The following is a 26,260-nucleotide window of genomic DNA, read 5'->3' on the forward strand; positions in this document are numbered from 1 at the left end:
AAAAATGATGAATATCTGTTTGGCAGTTCCCAATTGCTCCACAAATTGGTGGTTTGATTGCGTAAAGTGCCTCGGATTCCATTGTTTACGAATTGTTAACAAAAGCTACCGGAACATTTTGGAGAATTGACTTTTCATCTTTTATTTGGAATCGGATTTCAAACGATAAACGGTTTTGACTTATTCACAGTGTTAGGGATAGTACTGATAGTGTTTGCTTGCAAATTTTAGGTAGGTACCTACATCTAACGGTCTTTGAGAAAACGCATTTAACCGATTTGCAAGACCGAAGTGATCCCATAAGAGCACCGTGAACAAAGTTAGATAGTACTATTATTTATTCTGTGGCGGAGCTCTAAAGACGTGGGTATAGCATGGTACCTATAAGTAGCGCGTTTAAAATAGGAGCTTAAAGGCCGGCAACACACTTTGTAACCTCTCTGGTGTTGTAAGACTATAAGCATGTGTAAGGGTAAAAGTCAAATTAAAATATTTAGGTAGGTATATACTTACCTAATACTTATTCTTCTTAACTTAACCTGTCTACCAGGTTTATAATAAACTTACAGCGCGCTGACAGACAGACTAAACGATGTAAAGCATAGTTTTGTTACTTATAGCATACAGTAGTACTATTACAGTTGCCTCCAGAAACTCGCGAACTAAATTGACAGGTCAATGTGCACAAATGATACCACAGTTTGGCCAGTGTTGTTCATATCGATATTTTCAAAAAAGTTTGAATTAGAGAATGTCGGTATTTCCAAAATTGTGCAATTTTATAGTACCTAATAGAGACAAGGATATTGAATAAACATATTGTAATTAAATAAATATTTTATTATATTTATTTTGTTTTATTTGTTAGGAAAACTTACAGATAGAGTAACAATTAAGTTGTAGGCGATAACATAGTAAAAGTGATTTTGGCTCAAAATACAAAAAAGGCCGGCCCAGACGGGGAAATATTTCGTATAATGTGATTAATTTCTCATTTAATTCGAGTGGTGTGGTCGCAAAAATTAAATCGCCTCGGTATCCCTATGGCTTCGATTGTGAAGACCAGTTCCTAAACTGGACGTTTAAGTTGACAATTAGGCCAAGATTTATAGATGGTCAAGCAAATCTTGTCAGTAGACAAAGGCGCGAAATTCAAATTTACTTTGAGACGATATCCCTTCGCGCCTTCATTTTTCAAATTTGCCGCCTTTTTCTACTGACAAGATCTGCTTGACCAAGTATAAATAATTATGGATCAATCTCATCTACCGGCCACATGTATAAAATTAAATCACCAATTTTAGATTTATGGCGATAACCGAGCTCTTGAAATAAAGAACGGCAAGTTGTTGCACACTAACATGACACTGAAATTTGTCAGTTTCTCATCCGCACCTCCTCCTACTTTGATTTGATTGGTAAGGGGTCATCCATTAATTACGTCACACGAATTTCTAGGTTTTTTGACTCCTCCCCCCCTCCTTGTCACACTTGGTCACATTTGGCAAACCCCTCCCCCCTAGTGTGACGTCACATTTTTTCTACGAAATCGCCAAATCGAATTAAGTAAGTACCTAAGTAAGTCGTAGTCATGGCAAAGTCGATGGAGGAACTCAGCATGATGCTCGATGACCTCAACCGAGTTTCACAACGGGTGGGCTTGAAAATGAACATGGACAAGACGAAACTTATGTCAAATGCCAATGTTGTGCCCATCCCAGTCTCTGTTGGGAACTCGGTACTCGAAGTTGTTGACTCGTACATCTACCTAGGACAAGTAGTCCAATTAGGTAGGTCCAACTTCGAGAAAGAGGTCAACCGCCGAATCCAACTCGGTTGGGCAGCGTTCGGGAAACTACGTAATGTCTTTTCGTCCGACATACCTCAGTGCCTCAAGACGAAAGTCTTTAATCAATGTGTGTTACCAGTGATGACTTACGGCTCCGAAACGTGGTCTTTCACTATCGGCCTCATCTCAAAACTCAAAGTCGCTCAACGAGCTATGGAGAGGGCTATGCTCGGAGTTTCTCTACGTGATCGAATCAGAAATGAGGAGATCCGTAGACGAACTAAAGTCACCGACATAGCCCACCGGATTAGCAAGCTGAAGTGGCAATGGGCAGGCCACATTGCACGCAGAGAAGATGGCCGATGGGGTCGAAAAGTGCTCGAGTGGAGACCACGGACTAGCAAGCGCAGCGTAGGACGTCCACCCACAAGATGGACAGACGATCTTGTTAAGGTCGCCGGAAGACGCTGGATGCGGGTCGCTTCCAACCGGCACGTATGGAGGTCCAAGGGGGAGGCCTATGTTCAGCAGTGGACGTCTTATGGCTGAGATGATGATGATGAAGTGCCTAAGTATTATTAATATATTATCAAAATATTTTTGACGATATAAATATTAGTAATTTTATAACCCAAAACTGCTTAGGAAAGAAAATTAAACGAAAAAAAAACGATAATCTTTTTAAAAACTTGTTGTTTAAATGTACAGCGAATAAAATAATTAAATAAATTTTCGGTTACTGATGAAGTTAAAGTGACGTCACAAAGTTTGTGTCTCCCCCCTCCCCCGTGTCACATATGTCACATTTTCTTGACCCCCTCCCTCCCCCTAAACGTGTGATGTAATTAATGGATGACCCCTAACGACACAATCTTACAATCGAATTAACCACTTTTCTCCTCACATTCATATTAATCGAAATCGTTTGTGACCCCTTTATAATTATGACATGGGTAGTTAGTGCAATATTTTACTTATCGATATCATTTTATCGACATATACCCGTGACTATTTTTTCTTTGCTATTCCTGGTATCATTTTATTTGTCAAACTCATGTCAATTTAGTTCGCGAGTTTATGGAGGCGACCTTAGTTATTCTGTGACAGTAGGGAAGAGCTAGTAGCAAATTAATGACTGTTTTCATTGCCATCTGTTGTTAAATATTTGTACTGTTACGATCTTGTTAAGACAACCGACCTCATGAATGAAGCGTCTTCACGTAGTTGACTTCGTATTGCTATTCGCCGCTAGAGGGAGCTATAAATAAAATTTATTATTAAGGGTTGTTCTTTAAATGCTATGTTTTTCGTTGATTTTATTCAGCTGTGGCAATTATCGATTGAGAATAATTTAGTTGTAAAAAGGCGTTTCCATTTCTATATGATTGTTTGTATAAATTTGTGTTGCAAATATTAAATATGTTGCCACTACTCGACCACAGATGGCGCATGCTAACCGTAATTCTCAAGTATTGATTTCAGCATACCTCAGAAACATATATTGAATCTCCTCCACTCTCATCATGGTGCCCTGGTAGATTCAGCAGTACAAGCCACCCGGGTAAGTGTAGCCGTTTGATAATGGCGGCATGTGGAGTGAACGAAAATTTCAGTTTTAATTGATTTCTCTTTCTAAGGAAAATAAGTCATATACAGTCTGTTACCGGCAAGTGGGCTTTTCTTTAAACAGGGTAAAGTAACATAGTTATTTAACTTAACTATGACCTTAATTTAATTAATAAACTGAATTTCAGACTATTAACTTTCTAACAAAATTTTAATTGCCAGCAATGTACAGCACAGTAAATTGACAACTAAGTGCTAATGACAGCTCTTCATACTTTGTTTATTACTTATCAGAATAACGATGTAAATTGGGCCACCGACACCTAGATTATCAAATAAGTACTTATTTCAAGACCAAAAGCTTGTAACTTGTAACACAACTGGAAGTCCCTTTTTGACAGCTTTTGTTAGAAAGGGACTTCCACTTGTATTACAAGTTACAAGCTTTTGATAAACAGGGCACTGGTCAATAAAACGGTGACTCTACCGTTAAATGATTGGGTTCGTTCATTCCATTCGTGCCATTGCCATTGGCCCCTATTTCACCAACGTGACAGGTGCGACAATTCGACAAGTCTCATTGTTGCTGACGTCACAGGCATCCATGGGCTACGGTTATCGCTTACCATCGGGCGGGTCGTATTCCTGTTTGTCACCATCACTGTATTATTTAAAAAATATATTTATCGGCAAAAAACAGGTATTTATCTTGTGATGTTTATGATGATAATGATGACAATTGTCACAAGATTTCAAAGAACTTTCGGTAGTTCTTGACAGCAAATGAGTTCTGTGTCGGAATTTCGTGACAATTGTCGTATTTCTTGTGACAATTGTCATTAGCTCACTCCGCCCGTCTGATGGTAAGCGGTTACCGTAGCCTATGGAGGCCTAACAGTGATGTCGACAAATGTCGCACCTGTCACGTTGGTGAAATAGGGCCTGAATCGACCCATATCGACATCCTGAAGCCAAGTTAGCTAAGTATAGCCCAGACCCTCTCGTAAAGGTATGACTACCTAATGAGGAGACCCTTTGTGCCCTGCAGAGGTCAATCATAACATTGAAAACGATTTTCAATTCTCATCTTAATTAACAATCGTTGTATTGACAATACTATGAATTAATGATTGATAAACAATAAACAAGTGCGAGTCGGACTCGCGCACAAAGTGTTCCGTACCATAATGCAAAAAAAAAATACAAAAAAAGCAAAAAAAAAAACGGTCACCCATCCAAGTACTGACCACTCCCGACGTTGCTTAACTTTGGTTTAAAATCACGTTTGTTGTATGGGAGCCCCGTTTTAATCTTTATTTTATTCTGTTCTTAGTATTTGTTGTTATAGCGGCAACAGAAATACATCATCTGTGAAAATTTCAACTGTCTAGCTATCACGGTTCGTGAGATACAGCCTGGTGACAGACGGACGGACGGACGGACGGACGGACAGCGAAGTCTTAGTAATAGGGTCCCGTTTTACCCTTTGGGTACGGAACCCTAAAAACCGGCCAAGTGCGAGCAGGACTCGCGTTTCTAGGGTTCCGTACATAAGTCCGACTCACGCTTGACTGCACATTTCTAATAGGTTTTTACTGTCATCTATAGGTAGAGAACTATTTTGAGTATTTTTTTTCAAAATTTTAGACTCAGTAGTTTCGGAGATAAAGGGGAATGGTAATTTTTTGGCTATTTTCTTAAATAACTTCGAACCTATGTAATTTAAAATTATATAAAAAATATGTCCATCTTTGGGTCACTAATTTACATATGTGTACCAAATTTAAACTTAATTGGTCCAGTAGTTTCCGAGAAAATAGGCTGTGACAGACGGACAGACAGACAGACGCACGAGTGATCCTATAATGGTTCCGTTTTTTTCCTTTTGAGGTACGGAACCCTAAAAAAGGCTATCCTCTACAAACCAATCGTGACCTTTTCACACGACACCTAAGGGCCCTTACGCACTTGCGGTTAACCGCGGGGGCGGCTGGCCGCGCGGCCAGCCGCTTTTGCAATTTAATATGCAACCGCTTGTGATCGTACGCACTTAACCGCCACAAAATTTCAACCGCGGCGGTTGAAAGAAGAGCTGCGGCCCGCTTCGCGGCTGGCCGCCAACTTGCCTATACGCACTGGCGGTTCAGGGTGCGGCGAGCCGCCGATGAGTTTGTAGCCGACGTATCCGTCCACTACAATATTATTTAGCATGTAGATATATAATAATTTATTAATAATTAAAAATAAAATACGTAGATTTCGTACGTATACGTAGATTAGAGTTTTATAGTAAAGCAAGAAAATAACAGTTCGGGTTGGATACAATCACGAAATTTAGTATCTTGTCCTTTGATGGTGTCATATAAAACTTTAAGTACTTCTCTTCAAACGACGAGACACTCATTCTAACATAGAGGAAAAATTTTTCTTCGTGCTTCTTCAATTCTTGAAAACAGCTTGCGAACTGGCCAAATTCGTTGCGTGCTAACACTAGCTACCTCTACGGCGTCCATTTTATTAATGGACCCAAGACGTCGAGCGGTCCAGCCGCTTAACGCGGTTGCATCGCGGTTTCATCGCGGCTGGCCGCCATGGCGGCCAGCCGCTAAATCAACCGCGTCAGGCGGCTGGCCGCTCAATCGAACCGCCTAAGCGGCCAGCCGCAAGTGCGTAAGGGCCCTAATAGTTGTCACAAAAAATAAAACGACAAGTAAAAGTGCATGTTACATCTGTTTCTGCCGGCGCCAACCCGCCTGCCTTCTGGTTGCAATAATTCAGAGCGAATTTTACGCAACGACTTTGTTTGAGTGACCCTTTTTTATGGACCACTGTGCGGTTTGGGGTCATGCCACGCCAATAGCAATTTGCGAATATTTAATTTGTACAGTCAACTGTAGAAAAACTTAGCTATTAAAAGCCCATCAACGTGCACACTAGCGCCACTGCTAAATAATCGTGATTATTTAAATTTAACGAAAGATATTTAAAAAGGGGGGCTGCTACGTACTGTATTTTAAGTACCTATATTCCTAAATAATACATCAACCTAGTTTTTATGTTGCTGGACTCGTTGATGTATGAACTCAAATCAAATATGGTGGTGGTAAGCGATTATCGTAGCCCCTACACCCGCAAAACCAGAGGAGTTGTAAGTGCGCTGCCAGCCTATAAGATAGGAGTACGCTCTTGCGTGATTTCTTGATGAAAATACAAAAATCACTTTAGGTATACCTATACTAGGAGTTTCCGGATTTCTTCGGTAACCAACATTAAAAATAAATATTTTTATACTTATATAATGGATATTTTTAGGATAGGTATAGCGTAGGTTTCATTTTGTTGTTATTATAATCAAAAAGAATACGAAGTTACATATGTCTTTGTTATAACTATACAACCCATAGGTCAATATAAATACCATTACCATATAACTTTTATTACCATTAAAGCTAACCTTTCTCCCGTTTATTATTACCCCTGATAATAACCACATGTCCGTAACCGACACCATAATCGCCCACTGTGCACAGATTCGGCATTTATGTTTGACGTAAGCGATACGTGCATGGGGATTGGAAAATCAAATATGGAATTTAATACGTGGGGGTAGTCGGATGATCCGTTTTAATTGATATTAGCCAAACATTCTGTGTGTATGTTTCTAAATTCGTTCGTTTACCAGTTGCACGACATACGGCTCGATACGGGAAATGAATTAGAGACTCACTAGAAATGAATGAAATATAGTAAAGATATGTGACGTTCCACTGCAATAGGTACCTTATGGCGGCTGGCGCCGCGGTTCGGGGAATGAATTAGATATTCACTAGATATGAAATAGTGAAGATATGTGACGTTCCACAGAATAAGGTACCTTATGGCGGCCGGCGCTTACGTCGCATAGCGCCGCAATAATATTGGAGCGGCGTTAAAGATAGCGTAAGCGCCAACCGCCATAAGGTACCTTTACCGTGGGACGTCACATATAATAATCTCTAATTCATTTCCCGAATCGTTTGGCTACCGTACCTGTTTATATTTAATAGTTTATATTTAATTTTATACACCACAATGTGTCTAACTTAACCCCCATGTGTGTCTGCCGTCTGTCACAGCCAATTTGTTCCGAAACTATGAACCTACATATTTTGAAGTAACACACTCGTAAGTCGGTGACCCAAAGACGATCGAATAACGTTACTAAATTAATTTTCACCACACCAGCTTGGAAAAGCTTACTTTGCACTTCTAAAACGGATAGCAAAGTTCCATTTTATTCACATGTGAGACAAAGTAATCAAATGCAAATTTTGTGTTGTTTTCTTATGTTTGCTGGTAGAATTGACTTTTAAATGATGATTTTGGATGGTAAATATTTAATAACAATCATTTGATGTGGTTTGAATTTGTTTGATGAATATTTAAAATTTGATATTTTGCTTCGGGTTGGTGTGGTGAAAAATTTTGTGCTTCACTCGGGGGCAAATTTTGTTTAACCCTCGTGCTTTGAAACCCTTACAACGCTCAAAATTCCTTTTCGAACCACTCGCTACGCTCGTAGTTCAATTTTGGAATTTTTCGCTTGCTCGGGTATCAATATTAGCACGAGCGGTTAAACAACAACTTTGCCCCCTTGTAAAATAACTATTTTAGTTTTTACGGGAAACTTAGTAAATGATAAAAAAAAATTGCAAACTACATCGTGTGACAAGTATTTTCTTGAATATTGTACAATTAATATTCAAGAAAATAGGCGAAACTTGTACCTACCATAAACTCAGCGTAATGGAATTGCAATTGTGAGGGGAATGGGTCATGGGTCACTCTGTGTTTTCGAACTTACTCAATTAAATCAAAGTGTCTCAAATCAAAATGGCTGGAGGTTTTTGCTGACGCCGGCACCAGGGTCGCAGAATCGGGAGGAGCTTCACGCGTTCAGGACTTTCCAAATCGGCAACATAGATGGCACTTGAAACAATATTTGTAGGTTAATCTTCTAGGACTTTTCTTTTAATGAGTGCGCACGTTGTGGATAACAACGATTTTCCATATTGTGCTTGGCAGATGGATTTCATACGTTTGAGTTTCTACCTTGCTCTGATAATCTTAAAGTCGACATTACAAGCATCGTAGTATAATTTACAGCATGTTTTAAATATTGACTCTACAAAGTTTATATTAGGGTAGAAAATCGAATTAATTTCAACATATTTCAAGCGCAAACTTACTTTAAAATATCACTAGTTTGTTCCGTAAAACAAAACCTTTGTTCTCAAGCTAAATGCTGCAAAACACTTTGTTCCGGGTTACTAGGAGAACATGAAATTGCAAGAGGTTTTCGCCACCAACGAGAATAATTCTCAAAACAGACTCCATCCATTCAGTCCAGCAAGTCAGAACTAGGATTAGATGTAACGGCTACTTTTTGCGGAGTCAACTTATACTAGAGCTGACGGACATACTAGCAGCAACGCTTATTTAACCTTCGATGAACCTTATGCCTTTGGAATAAGGTTCATGAAACGTCAGTCAACAATGGCACGTAATAGGGGTTGCTAACAAGTAGGATTTGTTTTTAAATAAGCCCCTAGATGGCAGTGTACACAGGGTTCATTTCTATGCTAAGGGTTCGTGTTTTTGTCTGCATGTACCAGGGGAGCAGGGGATGAGGGTGGTGTTCGCGATCGCAACATCCCCTATGTCTGAAATGGAAGTTGCACTGAAGCTCGCTAGATGGCGGATTACTAAGACTCTGAGAAAAAATTCGCTTAAGCTGTATAAAAAGTCCAACTGACAAATAGTGAATAGAACGGCGTTACTTTGCGGAAATCCATATTTTCTGCATTTTTTGCTATTTACGCTGTAAAAATGTCTCAAGATGAAAAAACTCTTATGATTATCGATACGACTATTTGTTTAGACACGAGGTATCTCAACTCCGCCATTTTTTAAAATTTCCAAAAACTGGATTGACAAAAAAATATTTAATCGTAGAATCTGGTCACAAAATTTCACGAGCATCGGTTGAGAATTGCGACCGGTAGAGGAGTACATCCGGACATACAAAAGCAAAACGCTCGAGTCAAAACGTAGACCTTCGGCTACGCTTCGGTCAATTAAAACCAAAATATTATTTAGCTAATCCGCGAAAAGATAACATGCTAGTCAATCAGTGCTAACCCGTTATATGTACTTACTTGCGTATTTTTTACATGCAATTAATATTATACCACCCTCCCACCGCCGCGGTGCGGGTTAGCACTGATTGACTAGCACGTTATCTTTTCACGGATTAGCAAAGTTATATTTTGGTTTTAATTTTCAACTGACAAAATAAAAAGCTAACTGTCTTAAATCATTATCAATAAAAAATAATTATATAAAAAAAAAAATATCGCAAACTAAACGTCCCTCAAATGTAACATAGATTTTTTCAGCCCCACTTGAGTTTTTTCCGCGGCGGGGCGGGCGGGGGCGTGCTATTGACAAATGCCAATATAATTTATTGGGGCGGCGGCGCCAGCGCAGGTTTTTGTCGCGCTGGGCGACAGATAAGCTGCTACTTTCATGTCTTTCATACCTGACAGAGGCAAAACGTCTCGGAACATGATTCCCACCAAATTGACAAATTGAAAAAAGAAACCTGAAAAACCTTTTAGCCATCCTGAAAAACGTCGGGATGTAGTATGAATTCAATATACGCGATATAATCCGTTTCAATAGTTTTATTTCACGGTGTATAAATATCGGCCGTCTGAACGCCCTAGGTTCCGCTGGAGAGGCGAAGTCACAGAATAAATAATAGTACTAGGTACAGAAGATTCACTCTTTATTAACAAAACGCGTCTGTTACGATTAGGACAAATATGACCGCTAGGTGGCGCAAGCGCCACGCGCGGCTTAAAGCTAGCCACCAAAATTGGTGTGGGACGGATGTACTTGTTGCGATGCGACGAAATCGCGGAGTGAGCCACGCCTGACGAAGTGCAGAGAGACCGTAGCGAACTCGGCGCCGTCGACTGGACAGAAAGGGCTTTGGACAGTAGCATGGCGGGTCTTTGGTGTTTCCCGAACCACTTCGGGTCGTTGCGCCACTTTTTTTATTTAGCCTATTAGTGTGTCCAACTGCTGGGCAAAGGCCTCCCCTCTTTCCGGCCATTTGGCTCTGTCTAATGCCCACTCCCGCCACTCAGACTCCCGTCAATCTGATACGAAGAATATATCGAGGTTGTCCCGCCATCTCCGTCTGGGTCTTCCTCTGCCCCGAGATCCATCCTGTGGGATCCAGTCCAATTCAGTCCAATTTAAGCGGATTTGCAGCTTAGCTTAGTAAGTGTATTACCTAGTGTATAAATATATTATATAGGTATATAGTAAATGTAAACTAAAAATATCCAATTTGTCATGAGCGAGTGGTGGGATGAGTAACTGGGAGCGACCGGCAATTAATCGGGCATTAAATCGTGCATGTGGAGCCGATAACACTGAGAAATACTAGCGTACACTGCGGGTCACAGAAAACGGGACACTTTCATGTCTGAGTATAGACATAAAAGGATCCCGTTTAATGTTTAAGTATGAAGAGTATTATTTTATGTTTAGATATGAGGAGCTAGGCCGGTCGGCGAGTTCACTATCTCATGGCTTCTCTACACGATGGCCTAGCGCTGGACCAGCGAGATGGCCATGCGATGGATGAGACCGTTGAAAGCACGCACAATGGAATGGGTCACGTAGGCACCATCGCTGGCCCACTACTTTTGATGTGCGGACGAAAAACCGACACCGTGGCCATCCCATCGCCATCCGACACCATGCACTACCCTCTGTACACGCTGGCAGTTGGCCCATCTTAGTGGGCCAATATGATCATTTCATTCCGTCATCATCAATCATTTCATAACGTAGCAGAATCAAACTTTATATTCCATGATACTTACTTTATTTTGAATAATACTTGGTCTGACACGGCAACAGTCTGAGGTCCTACCGCAAAACACGTTCGACGTGTTGCCTCCCGTCACACTTACTTACGAATTTACAAGTGCGACAGAGAGGCAACACCTCGAGCGTGGTTCGCGGTAGGCCCTCTGCTCTGTAATTCACAGCGAGGACGCAAATTGGTAATTTTTGACCGTAATAATATATCACCGAGTAGCATAATGAACCTAATTTTTCGTAAAAGTAAAAGTATAGGTATAGTAGGCTAAAAAAATGTTTGTCCGACTAGGCAAAAAACCTGGGTCCGTTCCGCTGTCCAAAGAATTTTAAGAGTATTTTTATCTCATCGAGTAGCAGGACGAAACAAACCTCATTTAACAACTAAACTGATCAATTTTCAAGTCCAACTACTTAACTAAGATAACACTACAAAGGAAAACTGATTTTCTCCTTACATTCTTATTCACAAATGTTCTCGATGTTCCTCACTGGATTTTGGCCCTAGATGAGTTTTCTTTTTATATGAGTTCAATTTTACCAGTATCTGGGCTATAACCGCGAAAATCGAAGTTCGCAAATTGCGGGGATTTTTCTCTGTCACTCTAAGTACGCCTTCGTTGGAGTAAAAGAGATAGATCCCCGCAATTTGCGAATTTCGGTTTTCGCGGTAGCCGCTTTGTGGTACGTTTTGCTTTTTTGATATTCTTGTTTTTATGAGAACTTGGTTACTTAAAATAGCGCCAAATAAATGCACTGTAAACAGACGCCTAGCATTCAAAATCGGCAATATTAAACGCATAAATCAAAACGGTCAGACACAGATAAGCTATTTGTCATTCCGTTCCCAAAATTTCGTTACGAATGGTTCCGTTTTGAAGGAGTAAAATATCAAGAACGAAATTTCGATTGCTGAGATTTTTATGGATTTTTCGCCGCTACAGCACCTTATCGCACTAGATTTAGGAGCCGTCCCTGTTAGCGCAATGGAGATATGTATTTACTTATTTACCTAAAATTCTCAAATCTTCAAAAATAATATATCCTCTTAAGTAGGGGCCACAGTTTGCCATTGCAGGTTGAAAATGATGAAATATAAATTAATATTAAATACTATCTTATACATTAGTTTGTCCCGCGGTGTACCGCGGCGCTGGAACGGGAGTCCGGTGTCCAAATAAAAGCTAACGAGCGTGTACGGGGCTTAGTAATGGCGTACATGCGCAGGAGGTTTTGGTGCTATTCATCCAGTACCGTCTTTACCATAAGGGCACACGGGGCCCGTGCCCAGGGCCCCTATCCTCAGGGGGTCCTTCGGGACAGACAGTCGAGGCGTCTGTGTGTTTTTATGTTTGTTCGCGATAAACTCAAAAACTATTGAACGAATTTTCATGCGGTTTCCACCTATCAACAGAGTGATTATTGAGGAAGGTTTAGGTATATATTTTTTAACCCGTGTGAAGCCGAGGCGGGTCGCTAGTACGTATTAAAATGATTGATCTGATCTTGTTTGTTTATGATCTTTGTTTAACTGAAGTCATAAAAATGTTATTCCTAACTGTGTAAGATAGGTATTGTAAATTAATATTTTTGAACAACGAACGATCGTTAAACGAAGGACGCTAATAAAGAAACAAGTCAACAAGGTGAACTGATGATTTGGACATTAAAAGTTTTTTAAACTTGAATAACCAATTGAATTTGTGTGGCCATGAGTAAGCCCATTCATAATAAAAAAAAAACCCATACTTCTTGTGGATATGCGCTGGGACATGGTATATTGGACTATCGGGTCAGATATGTACTTACCCAGCAACCACCTTAAAGGCCCAATATTAAATCATTTCAAATAAGATCACTTACTACTTACTTATCTGCTGTGGCGCAACGACCCGAAGTGGATCTTGGCCTCCGACACCAAAGACCGCCATGCTACTCTGTCCAAAGCCGTTTCTGTCCACTCGACGGCGCCGAGTTCGCTAAGGTCTTTCTGCACCTCGTCTCTCCAGCGGTACCTAGGGCGTCCAGACGGCCTTCGGCCAATTGCTACTTCAGAGTACGCCCTCCAGACTGCGCGATCTTCCCCCATCCGGACTACGTGCCCGAGCCATCGGAGTCTAGCGGCTTTCGAGAGGACGGAACTTGGAGACTCCGCAAGAACCAGGAGATTGAAGATCTGGTGTCCGAGCCGAACATCATTAGAAATAAGATCACAGCATAAAAAATATATTTTCATCGATTAACCCATAACCCTTGTGCGTGTGCGCCGGGGCATGGTATCGGACTATCGGGCCAGATACCTTGCCCCGCGATAACCTTAAAAGCCCCAATATTAATACATCAAACACCACGTGTGCCATACATCAAACGTATATGCGTAACACCAACGCTGACCAAACGTGGGCCTTACGCCGTTGTGATAGGGTTTAATTTCAGTTAACATTGTGTACGATCGCGTATGACTCGTCTGAGATGTCTGCATGCATTCCTAGTCTATGAGGCAAGGATTGTTCGGGAGAAATGATGTTAGAGTTAGACCAAGATAAGTCTGCAGCGATTTTGATATCCTAGACTGTGCTAGAGTATTATAAACGTCAAACTTCTATGAAATTATGGCGTATAAATACTTAACACTTGCAGTATGCACTTCAAAATCCTTAGTTATCTTGGTCTACTTCTCTTCTTCTTGATCGGGTCGCTCTTGACAGAGCGGTCGTGGTCGTTATTGGAAGTCTCCATTTGTGACACGTTTGACGGCTCGCCTCCACTCCTCCCTGACGGCTGCGCGTTTAGCGCATTCGTGCAAGGGGCCGTCCATTGCTGCCTTTATTTGGTCCGTCCACCTCATCGGCGACCTTCCTTGCGCTCGGGTATTACTTTCTACTCTGCCCTGCACCACCAGTCGTTCTATGGATGACATCTCCACGTCGAGAAACGTGTCCAAAGAAAGTGAGGATGCGAGCCTGAACGATGGAGGATAGACGCTGCTTGATGCCGAGCTCTTGGAGTATGGAGTCGTTAGTGCGGTGTTCGGTCCACGATACCCCAAGCATTCTTCGCCAGCACCACATTTCCAGGGCATCCACCCTCTTCCTCTCCCTCTCCTGCAGGTCTACTTACTTAACTCTAATTTATTTTTGACCGGGATGCATCTTGTTTCTTTCAACATGGGCAAAATTTTGTAATTCTAGCTGTCCGGCTGACGATATCAGCCTGTCAGTTGTTCGGAACATATCACCTTTTGCAAACGCAAAATTACAGTTAAACAACTGACAGGCTGATAATATCGTCCGGCGAACTGGTAATCTGTGGGCCCCTTTACACCTATATCGTATTTCTTGTAATATATTGTGAGGAGAACGACGAAAATTACATAGGTACCTAAGTGATTAATATGGATATGAAGGTACGGTACGTTATGCGTGTTTCGACACGCACTTGGCCGGTTTTTAGTTAAAAGTACCTTATTATTTGAAAGGATACTTCACTGTTAGTCCCATTATTATCAGGTCAGGTCAGGATCTGATGATGGGAATTGGGAACCTGTAGATGGTTGTTTATATAATTATAATAAAAGCGCTGGTGGCCTAGCGGTAAGAGCTTACGTGCGACTTTCAATCCGGAGGTCGCGGGTTCAAGTGTTCATACTGCAAACCCCGACTCGTACCAATGAGTTTTTCGGAACTTATGTACGAAATATCATTTGATATTTACCAGTTGCTTTTCGGTGAACGAAAACATCGTGAGGAAACCGGACTAATCCCAATAACGTCTAGTTTCCCCTCTGGGTTGGAAGGTCAGATGGAAGTCGCTTTCGTAAAAAGTAGTGTCTACGTCAATTATTGGGATTAGTTGTCAAGCGGACCCCAGGCTCCCATGAGCCGTGGCAAAATGCCGGGATAACGCCAGGAAGAAGAAGATTGTTGTTATAATGTAATTATCCATCTACATTTAAAATAAGCCAGCACAATTTCGTAACGCAATATAAGCAGCTCTATCTAACAATATTGAATGTTTGATTGGCTTCTGTTATACCTCACCTCGCTGTCTGTCTGTCTGTCTGTCTTTAATGAAATGCTAGTTAGTTAGTATTTCTGATTTACATTAGCTAACTATTGGCTTCTAAACTTTGCTATAAATTTTAATAGTTGACTGTTAGTAAAGGTATAAAGGCGAACTTATCCCTATAAGGGATCTCTTCCAGCTAACCTTCGAGTAGATGAGGGGAGAATTCAAATTAGACAAACTTACGGAATGCACAGTAACATTTTAATAATAAACTAACTAAAATGTCCAAAAGTAAATAAAATACATAAGTAATATTATAAAGTAAAATACATACCTACTTACTAACGTACATAAATATATAATAAACTCATAATATATAGGTAATTATCTCCTTAACTTTTTGTATACTTAAGCCACACGATACGATTCAATAAAAATCTTCTTAAACTTTAAAGGCTCAACAAAAAATTATAAAAAAATGAATCTACGTTTTATTTAAAACATTTAACGTTATACTTGATAGGTATACCGGGTGTGGTCTGTAACACGAGCAAACAATTAAAACATAGATTGTACTCCTCAAACGGTAACACTTTTGTTCAACAACTTTAAAAAATTATGAAGTATTTAGACTTCCTATTTTTCATACAAAATAAATATTATCTTTAATGGACGCCATCGCCACGCCATTTCATTGTGATTGACGTTGCCTGTCAAGCCTTAAACATAACAGGACCCCTATTCGACAAGCGACGTTTGACGTATCGTGTTGATCTCCCGTTGATGTGGAAAAAATCATAAGTTCTCGAATACGTACAATGTCAAAATTTGACATTAACAATCCACAGTTAGGGTGACAAGCAAACCAAACCGAACCACCCTTAATTTAGAGTTGAGTTTCGGTTGTACTAAATGATATTATCCACCGTTGATGGAATCAACACTCAGTATGCGATAAAATCAACTGTTGATTTGACGTGGATGCGAAATCTGACAGTTGTACATGTCGAATTTGGCCCCAGAATTCGCAATACATTGCGTCTTAGTGTATTAAAAATCAAACCACAAGTTATTTTTAAGAGTCGCTGAACAAATGTTGGTCAGTATGAGGAGTAGTCTGCAGTTTAATTTATTGCTCATATTACAGGCCACACCCGGTATAGAAAAGTTTCATTAGGCAAACAGTTAAAAATACACGTTTAACGTTTGATTGTTTTCTGTGACTTATAGTTTCAGACATTAAAGGAACGATATTTTCTGGCGTGAAAACATTAATCGCACTTAACCTCATTAATAACTTCTTAAACCAATTAAACTAAAAACTAATTACTTATTCCCAGCTTAAAACTTTACGGCCATTAGTCAAAAAAAGTAACCGCGCACGCTCCCCATAAAACTGTAAAAGCTTTTAGGGACAGGTGGGGTTCGGTTCCCAGGCAGGTCCGGGCAGTATCGGCTTTTGGGGACGTTATTGCCGTTTTTAGGGTTCCGTAGGCCAAATGGGAGAAAGTACCAAAGTGCCGTCACAAAATGTCGATTATGACATACCTACCTACCCGTATATTTTCAGAATCTGGTGAAATCTTATATTTTCTGAATCTTCTCGTGTGTAAATTGTGTTCAAAACGAAGTGGTTCTCCTCCAACATAAAGGTTACACACAACTGAGATAGAGTTAGACCAAGAAAAGTTTGCAGAGTTTTTGATAGCCCACGCAGTTGACGCAGTGCAAGTGTTATTTTAAATGTCAAACTTCTATGGAAGACGTAAGTATAAATAACACTTACACTGCGTAGGCTATCAAAAGCGCTGCAGATTTTTCTATGACTAACTTTAGGTTAATGCATGAAATAAAACAATCCAAACAGGGTAAATCACGTAGTTACATATTATTATATTTTTATTAGTAGTTTTGACATAAACTTTTCCACGGGACGTTTTTGTTCCCATTCCGACTCACACTTGACCAACTTTTGTTGGTGCATTCTATGATTCTGTGCGAGGGAACACGTGTTGGAGATCGTAGATCGTAGCGCCGGCGCCGTCGCCTGAGGCCCTACCGCAAACCACGTTCGACGTGTTGCCTCTCTGTCGCACTTGTATTATTCGTACGCAAGAGCCAACAACAGGAGTGGTCATTTCTCCATACAAACTTACTCCTCGTTTTCCTCCGTGGTTTTTGAAGCTAGAGCAATGATTTTTTCAACACAGATTAATATTGTCAATGTCTGTGTCGGACCGTTTTGTTTTTTTTGATATTTTTGTTTTTTAAGGCGCTAGAGCCCTTCAAAAATGGTCAAAATGGCCTAATTGACTATGCCGCAATGAGAGGCGTGCAATTCAAATTAACTGATATCAATTAGCCAAAAAAGCAAAACGGTCCGACACAGATAATTTCATAATCATTTAGATTTCCAAATTTGGTTACGATTGGTTAAGTTTTGGAGGAGGAAACAGTCGAGTACGGAACCTCGATGTTTGAGATTTTTACGCAGGATTTTTCGCCTTGCCCTTATCGCACTACTTTTAGGTGCCGCTTCCGTTAGCGAGACGGGTATATTTACCTAAAATATTTAAAACTCGACTCCTGTTTCGTCTTAAGTGTGACAGGGAGGCAACACGTCGAACGTGTTTCGCGGTAGGCCCCTGATCAGCAGGGGCGTATTTTGAAATTTGGCGCCCCGGTTCAATAAGTTTAGCCGCCCCAAAAGTCAAGGCAGGCGTGGCTCACTCCGCGATTTCGTCGCTTTGCTGCAGGTAGCTAAAAGTACATCCGGTCCACCCCAATTTTGGAGAAAGCCATAAGCCGCGCGTGGCGCTGTCGCCACCTAGCGGCCATATCTGTGCTGATCGTAACAGACGCGTTTTGTTAGAGAGTGAGTCTTCGGTACCTAATACTATTATTTATTCTGTGGTCAAGGTAGAAAAACAAATAACAATCTGTCAGGGGCGGGCATCGACTTAATTATATTTTATAATGTTAACTTAGAAAAGCTTTTGTGTTATGCTGCCCTCCTAAGCTAGAAGGACGTATTTTAAATGAAAATTTAATGCAAATACCGCTTTTTAGCTTAGGAGGGCAGTACATGTATAGTCTAGTTATCATTGAAATAAATATTTGAACAATAATTAGTCAAAACTATATAGTTTTCACCAAGGCACTTTGCAAAAATTTGTTTTGACTAAAAATCCCAGTTAACTAGTTTTAACTAGGGAAAACACCACACCGATATCTCTTTATTTATATACCTATACTCATTTTATAAATGAGAAGTCTATTTGTCTATCTGTTCCCTTTTCACGCTTAAACAGCTAACTGATTTGACATGATTTGGTATGGAGATTGAGTCCCGGGGAAGTCTCAATATTCAAACACATTTTACATAACGCAACAAACTGACGTTTAACGCATATATACAGGGAGACTAAAACCTAGTGCCTACGTCAATTCTTGGGATTAGTTGTCAAGCGGGCCCAAGCTCCCATGAGCCGTGGCAAAATGCCGGGATAACGCGAGGAAGAAGAAGAAGACAGGGTGGCTAAAAAATAAGTGCATTGCCGTTGCCAGGGAGGTTTTGGAATAAGCAACTTTTACTATGGGACCAACCACGAAATCGTTAATACAAAATTTGGCTGTTTCATACATTTTGGCTGGTCTATTTTCTATGGGAGGGTAAATTTTTTTTTTGGTTGGTCCCATAATAAAAGTAGCTCAGTATAATCCCTAAACCTCCCTGGCAACGGGAATGCACTTTTTAGCCACCCTGTATATAGTCGGTCGTCTGCAGCGCCCAGACAGTGTAGCGTGTGGTAGCAATTCAGATAACGCACAAATTGAACAAAAAACGCCTTGTGCCGGCGATGAGAACACTAGGGGGCGGCGGGAGTGGAAACAACAATAAAAGCTATAGTGCGTCAAGCAAATCTTGTCAGTAGCAATGTAAAGCAAACTAAAGTAGTGCAACACTCAAAGAGTAGTATTGCGCTAAGAAAAGCAGCAATGTACAATGTACTTACATCGAAACAAAACTTTTTTTTCCGCTGAGCGCGCCTTGTCACGTAAGTACGTCAATTCAAATTGTCACTCGCGGATTCTCTATTGAAAATGTTTGAAATTGTTATTAATACGTATGGACGGACGATTTAAAAGCAGTGTGTAATGAATGTTGATAAAAATGATTAACTAATTTGAAGATCTCAAAATAAAATTGTAAGTGGACTATGCCGTTAAACAAGAATGTATGAATAAAATCATTGGTTCAGCAGGTAGATGTCATACTGGATTTTCATATTTTATTAGATTTCTCAGTTGGCACTGTAGGCATTGTAGGCACCTTAGCTTTAATTAAGCACAGTCTTATTTAATATATTGGTATTTAATACAGCAGAAATATCTCTTGAAATAGAATCTATTCAGAATGTAAACATTATAAACCATTTGTAAACAAACAAGATGATGGCTGTCATTCGCGATCCACATTCCACAGATAAAACACAGATGACACGCGATTTTCGAATTATTAGAACACAGTGTTGCTAACCCGCGATTTTTCAAATTTGCCGCCGTTTGCTACTGACAAGATTTGCTTGACCCAGAACATCATTTCATGTAATAAACAAATATAACTTATATGGATAACAAACACATAGGTACCTACTTTAAAATAAACTAGTGCTTGACACGCTAATGCCCAGTAGATATTATGACACCTAGCTGTCATCTCTATTGACAATGACTTCTAGGCCAAGCAATAAGAAAGTATAGTGGGAAACTGGGAAATACTAGGAACAAAATTTTTGACTCCGTAACTTTATTTGTACTAGTTAGGAGGTGAACATATCAAAAGTCCCCGGCCGTAGCCCCGGTGCTGGGGGGTAGAGGGGGATAAGAAGGTCTCATTTTTCGGTTTTTCACTTATATCTTGGAAACTTTGCGTCTTAGCGACATGACTACTTAGACAAACCAAAAGCTGATGAATTTTGTTACAAGTTTTATTTAGTCAAGTTTTTCGATATCTTGAATAGTTTTTGACATATCCGCTCTTGAAAGTTTATATAGGGCTCTCAAATTTATCTTGATATTTACATCAGTGAAGCTGCTAGGCCGTCTTTGATATCGTTTTCGTATAAATTGGGTGTGCTGAATTCATTTATGGCAGCGGATCTCAAACTATTTTGGTGACGGAACCCTTTTGGAAAGCGAAATATTTGACGGAACCCCAAATAAAAAAATTTTGTTCGTCACTGTGGACCAGATATACCTTTTTCTTATTATTTTTAGGTTTTTTTCTTATTATTACAAGTATTTTTGCGGAACCCCACCAGAGGCTTTGCGGAACCCTAGGGTTCCGCGGAACACACTTTGAGAATGACTGATTTATGGTATCATTTAAACAACGCGAAAGGAAAATTGAATGAAACATTTTATTTCATAGTGGTTTATTTATTTACAAATACTTTGGCATGAGTCTGTTACTGTCTAGTAACTAAGTACAGTCAACTTTAAGAAATACGAAAACAACTTAATAATAGGTACTTATTTTAATATTTTACATGTATGGTCGCGCATTAAACGCATAATACATAATCTAAATTAAGTACATAGTAACAAAATAGTTGTAATACTTTGGTATTCAGTCTAAAATGGCACATTTCAAGGCAAGATGTAAATAACTAAAAATTTTGACGTAGGTATAAAATCATTAGGTACGTCTCCAAAAAAAACTTAAAAACCAAAAAAACTAACCTAAAATATATCAAATCATAACAGTCGAAACAATAAAAACTTACTTATAATATAACCACTAAAAAACTAATTTCACGTTAAAAACTGTCAACAAATTGTAATTTAGAAAAATATTTTTTAACTTCCGGCGCTTCGTTGTAGTCTTTAGGCATTTCGTAAGAATGGTTAACATAGTACATTCCCACGTTTGAACTAACTTTTTCCTCAGTCTTTCCTCTGAAAAACTTATCTTGGTTCTCTTCGTAAGGAAAGGTATCTTCGAAATAATTCGTTGAAGTCAACGACTCGTCTTTTTCATATGTATCAGCGATAGATTTAAAGGTATCAAAGCTAATATCTTCTTTGTCTTTACTTTCTGGTTTGAAAAACTTTCTGCCTATATTCTTGCTTGGTTTAGCGTCAGTAGATGTGGTTACTTCATCTGGTTTGATCCTCTTACTTTTGTACCGTCTGTTCTGGAACCAGATCTTGACTTGCGTGGGTGACAGGTGTAGGTACTTGGCCATTTCTTCACGTTCCGGTGCTGAGAGGTATCTTTGGGCGTTGAAGCGTTTCTCAAGCTCGTGGACCTGAGTTTGGGAGAACAGGATCCTGGGTTTTCTTTTGGATCTCTTGTCTTTTCTGTCCATCTTGTCTGAACACGGGCTTGTCGGAGTTTCTGTTGACAAAAATAAGACATTTGTAAGAGATATGTGGGTACATAACATAAAAAAACATAATATGTTTTTTTTTCTATGCATACCCGAATATCAAAGGTATTTACTGTGAGAATGCACGACACAACACACTATAATTTGTTATAGTAGTATTTGTTTAAGAATACTTAATCGTGTTCAGTAGGTATAGTAATTAGGTACTTAATAATAATTATACATGACCAATTATTATGATTATTATCATGTCTACTTGTTGCGTTACAACATAATGGAGTGTCTAAAACAGGCGGTTTAAAAAGGAGAGTTAATACTTTTCAATATATAGTACCTAACTATAAACGCGCGTGTGACACCTCTAAAACTGCAAGCATCATATCATTAATAATATAAATATGCTTGTGTAAACGCTTTCTGTCTGGCGGACCGTTAGTAAACTTAATTGCCATTGTAGAAATTAGAAATGGAAATATTTTTATTCGTGAGCACAAACACAAGAAAGAAAATTATAGAAGCAGAGAACCATAAAAAAAGGAAAAAATGCCACGAAATTGGAATTATCTATGTACAAAAAACATTTGTAACTACCTATCTCTTTCATGGAAGAAGACACAATGTCTACTCACTTGAATTTCTCCTGGACACTGCCGGCAGCTTCTCAAATTCCATAGCAGGATATTCCGGTGGATCCTCAACAGGTGTCACGGTCTTCTCAGCAAATCTGTCTTGAAACTGTGACGTCGGCGTATGCAGCTCTCTTTGAGGTTCCTTTGTTTCCACATGAGGCAGTACGTACTGGTCGAAGCTTTGACACACGTTGTGACAGTAAGGGGGGTAGCTGTAGTATTCTTCCATCTTCGGGTCGTGGTACGGCTCGCTCCAATAAGGCTCTATGTTTGTATGCATAGGGATATTTGGATAAACTTGTCCGAAGTATTCAGGGCACGTTTGCGGCTGGTACATGTAGTCGTATCGTCGTTCGTTCTTCCAAGTTTCAGTCTTCTCATAATTGTATATGTTTGTCTGGTTGATGTTGAGTATATCTTTGACGGAAAACGGTGTGTTTAAATGCGCTGTGTCTTCTAATTTCGGTCTATAAGTCTTCTCTAGGAAATCTTCTTTCTTGTCCTCGATTTCAATGTAGCTGTTGTAGAATTCTTTGCATTCATTGTAGTGCTTGATGCTGTTGTTGTTAAAAGATGTTGAGATCTCGTTGTGTTGTTCAAAGACCTCCATTAGGTCACTAATAGACTTATATTGTGGGCAAACCGTGGAAGACTGATGGCGATTGCGTCGAAGCCAATCCAAGCGGACTCAAGTGCCATGGGCGGGGCTATGGTCGCATCTGCCCCTCTCACACGTATAGGGATCTATGTTTATTTGTCCTTGTCTCGACCCCATGTTTACTACGGTAAATGAAGCGGGTGATTTCATTTGGGCGTAAGATATTTGGGTTGTTTCATGGTTAGTTTGATGGGTTATAAATTTGTCTCAATTGGTTATTTATAGGATTTATGCGTAATGTATGATTCTTAAATAATTCTATTGCCGGAATACATTTGTCAGCTTTAGAAACATTTTATAGACTTTAAATAAACATAATATAATGTACGCGTGGATTATTAAAAAAATAATATTAATGGATAAAAGGCTACTATGTTTTATCCAATTAAATTAAATTGAATAAATTTATAAAGGTAATAATGTTGTATAATATGTGACTACGTACAGTCACCTTCAATAAATATCTGGCACAATGAAGCGCGCAAAAATATCTGACAGTAAGGTAAACGTTCTGGTGCTCGACGCGGTTCCAGTACATGTCATATTGAAACTTAAGTCATTGTCAATAGAGGTGAAAGCAAGGTGTCATCTATTGGGAATTTGCGTGTCGAGCACTAGTACGCTTACCTTATTTAATTTACTTGTAGAGTTATGAGAGCGCTCAAAGCAAAGATTTATTTTACATAGCTCAAAGCAAAGATTTATCTATATATATAAATGCAAGTGTCCTGACTGACTGACTGACTGATTCATCAACGCAGAGCCGAAACTACAAAAGCCAGAAAGTTGAAATTTGCACACCAGATTGCATTTATAAAGTGTACAAGAGATAAGAAGCGATTTTGAGAAATTCAACCCCTAAGGGGGTTAAAAAGGGGATGAAAGTTTGTATGGGGTTCAAGTTTTATTTTAAGCTAGGAATTTGAAACTTCGTAAAAAGATATATTATTAAAATACAAGAAAACTAATTTCAGCGTTTTTGAAAATTCATCCCCTAAGGTGGTGAAAAAGGGGTTGAAAGTTTGTATGGATATCAAAAATTTTTTCGAACGCGGGACTTGAATCTTTGTATTTGGGGATATTATTAGAAGACAGGAAAAGTAATTTCAGCGTTTTGTAAAATTCATCCCCTAACAGGGATAAAAAGGGGTTGAAAGTTTGAATCCATCACAAATGCTTTGAAACTTCTTAGAAAGGCGTATTAGCTGATTTCAAAAAAAAGTAATTGCAACGTTTTTGGAAATTCACCCCCTAAGGGGGTTAACAAGGGGATGAAAGTTCGTCTTGGGGTGCAAATTTTATTTTAAGCTAGGAACTTGAAACTTTGCAAAAAGGTATTAAATTAAAATACAAGAAAACTAATTTCAGCTTTTTTGAAAATTCATCCCCTAAGGTGGTGAAAAAGGGGTTGAAAGTTTGTATGAATATCAAACATTTTTTTAAGCTTTCAAGCTAGGAACTTCAAACTTGGTAAAAGGGCATTAACATTATATTAAAAGTTTGTATTATAAAGTTTGCATCGATGAAAATTATAATAGGTACTCGTACCTACTCAAGATGTAAAATAATGTTCAAGATAAGAGTCCACGCGGACGAAGTCGCGGGCAACAGCTAGTTTTACATAGCTCAAAGCAAAGATTTATTAATTTAATAAGACCAATTCAGGCTTCGAATTTGACAACAAAATGTAGTTGGAGTTTGGCTTTGTACGGTTCCGTAAATTACCTGGGCTATAACCGCGAAAATCGAATTTCGCAAATTGCGGGAATTTTTCTCTGTCACTCTAATTACGCCTTCATTGGAGTAAAAGCACAGAATAAGTAATAGTACCAACTAGGTACAGAAGACTCGCTCTCTAACAAAACGATCAGATATGGCCGTTAGGTGGCGACAGCGCCACGCGCGGCTTACTTATGGCAAACCCCAAAATTGGGGTCGAACGGATATACTTTTAGCTACCTGTAGCAAAGCGACGAAATCGCGGAGTGAGCCACGCCTGGTAAAAGAGAAAGATCCCCGCAATTTGCGAATTTCGGTTTTCGCGGTGCAATCAATGCAACTTTGGTCTAAGCCGAAAACTTGTAAAAGCCACGACCCTGACTAATCTCACCTCCAGACATATCGCATTGCATAAAATAGGATAGTTTACGAGGCGATAATAGGCGTTCTGTTTAAGTGACTGAGGTGCGAGCCGCGATGTTTACTCTCATCTGTCGTCGCCGAATGACGATCAGGAGCAGTATTCTCAGTGAGAACGCGAGTCCATTTCGTTTAGGTATGACGTTCTTGGTCTACGATTACTAGGATGGCTCACGTTAGACGGGGCCGTGTCCGGGCCGAAGCTTCCGGTGCATCGTTTTCTATGGAAAGCAGCACTTGATCGCCTGTCATGTGATAGAAAAGGAAGCTCCGGCCTGGACACGGCCCGGTATAACGTGAGTTACGTGAGTCATCCTTGAAGCGGTCTGCCCGGGGCCTTGCTAAAATGATAATCGCTTGACAAACGCCAATCGAAAATTAAAAATGTATTTAAATGACAGATGCAAGATGCGACGATAAGTAAAGAGAGTCAAAAGGGCTTATTTTCCTATAAAAACTATACCTACAAATATGAGCCCTTCTGAAAAGACACTCCTTAAGTGACGTGTCCAAATTCCATAGAAATGTCACGATTTTCTCAGTACCCCCCCCCCCCCCCCCCCCCACTCTCCCAGTTCTTTTAACTGTTTGCGCTAGGCCTAGGGTATATAAATCGGTAAAAAACTTGCATATAAATTACCGATAAACCGGTGTTTCTTGTACTATTTACCGGTTGAATTCCCTAGTTAGGCCACTACGTTTTCGCGGGTGGGTCGGCAGGTCTGTAGCGGAGGCGGCCTTTTGAAAGCACATGCATTTTGAAAGTCGCTATAACGGACCTCATATTGTCACCGTGACAATGTACGAAATGGTACTGAAATTAAATGTACATTTAATTTCAGTACGGTACAACATGCTGGTTCGAATGTCAGCTGGACTCCGGTTCAATGCGTTTGGCTTGACTCCCAGGGGGCCTGTGAAGTCGCCGCTGTTTGGGTGACGGGCGTTACTATGTGCTTTTTATAAGGCCATTCTGTATTATTTGATTCTATTGAAAATAGTCTCAATTCTCATATTTATGATATAAACAATGACGGGACGGGTTTCATTAAACTGTTTTACTTAAGTAGTTATTATTTTCTTTATTTATCTTTCTTCTTAGGCTAGGTCATTTATAATCTTCTATCTATCTTCTTCT

The 26,260-nt window shown here is 39.7% G+C and overlaps 1 protein-coding gene and 1 long non-coding RNA gene across 2 annotated transcripts in view; one reads left to right on the plus strand and one right to left on the minus strand.

Annotated features, from left to right (window-relative positions):
- Positions 1 to 26,260, plus strand: part of LOC134675296 (uncharacterized) — a 466,888-nt gene that overhangs the window by 22,723 nt on the left and 417,905 nt on the right. The gene's annotated exons all lie outside the window — the stretch shown is intronic.
- On the minus strand, positions 20,876 to 23,209 carry LOC134674997 (homeobox protein Hox-C4a-like). Its single transcript, XM_063533141.1, has 2 exons — positions 22,326 to 23,209; positions 20,876 to 21,704 (listed from the first exon to the last, which is right to left on the minus strand). Exons 1-2 carry the CDS (start codon positions 22,933 to 22,935, stop codon positions 21,124 to 21,126), a joined length of 1,191 nt encoding a protein of 396 aa, XP_063389211.1. The 5' UTR covers positions 22,936 to 23,209; the 3' UTR covers positions 20,876 to 21,123.

This window comes from Cydia fagiglandana, chromosome 21, assembly GCF_963556715.1.
Source record: "Cydia fagiglandana chromosome 21, ilCydFagi1.1, whole genome shotgun sequence".
Classification (NCBI taxonomy): Eukaryota; Metazoa; Arthropoda; class Insecta; order Lepidoptera; family Tortricidae; genus Cydia; species Cydia fagiglandana.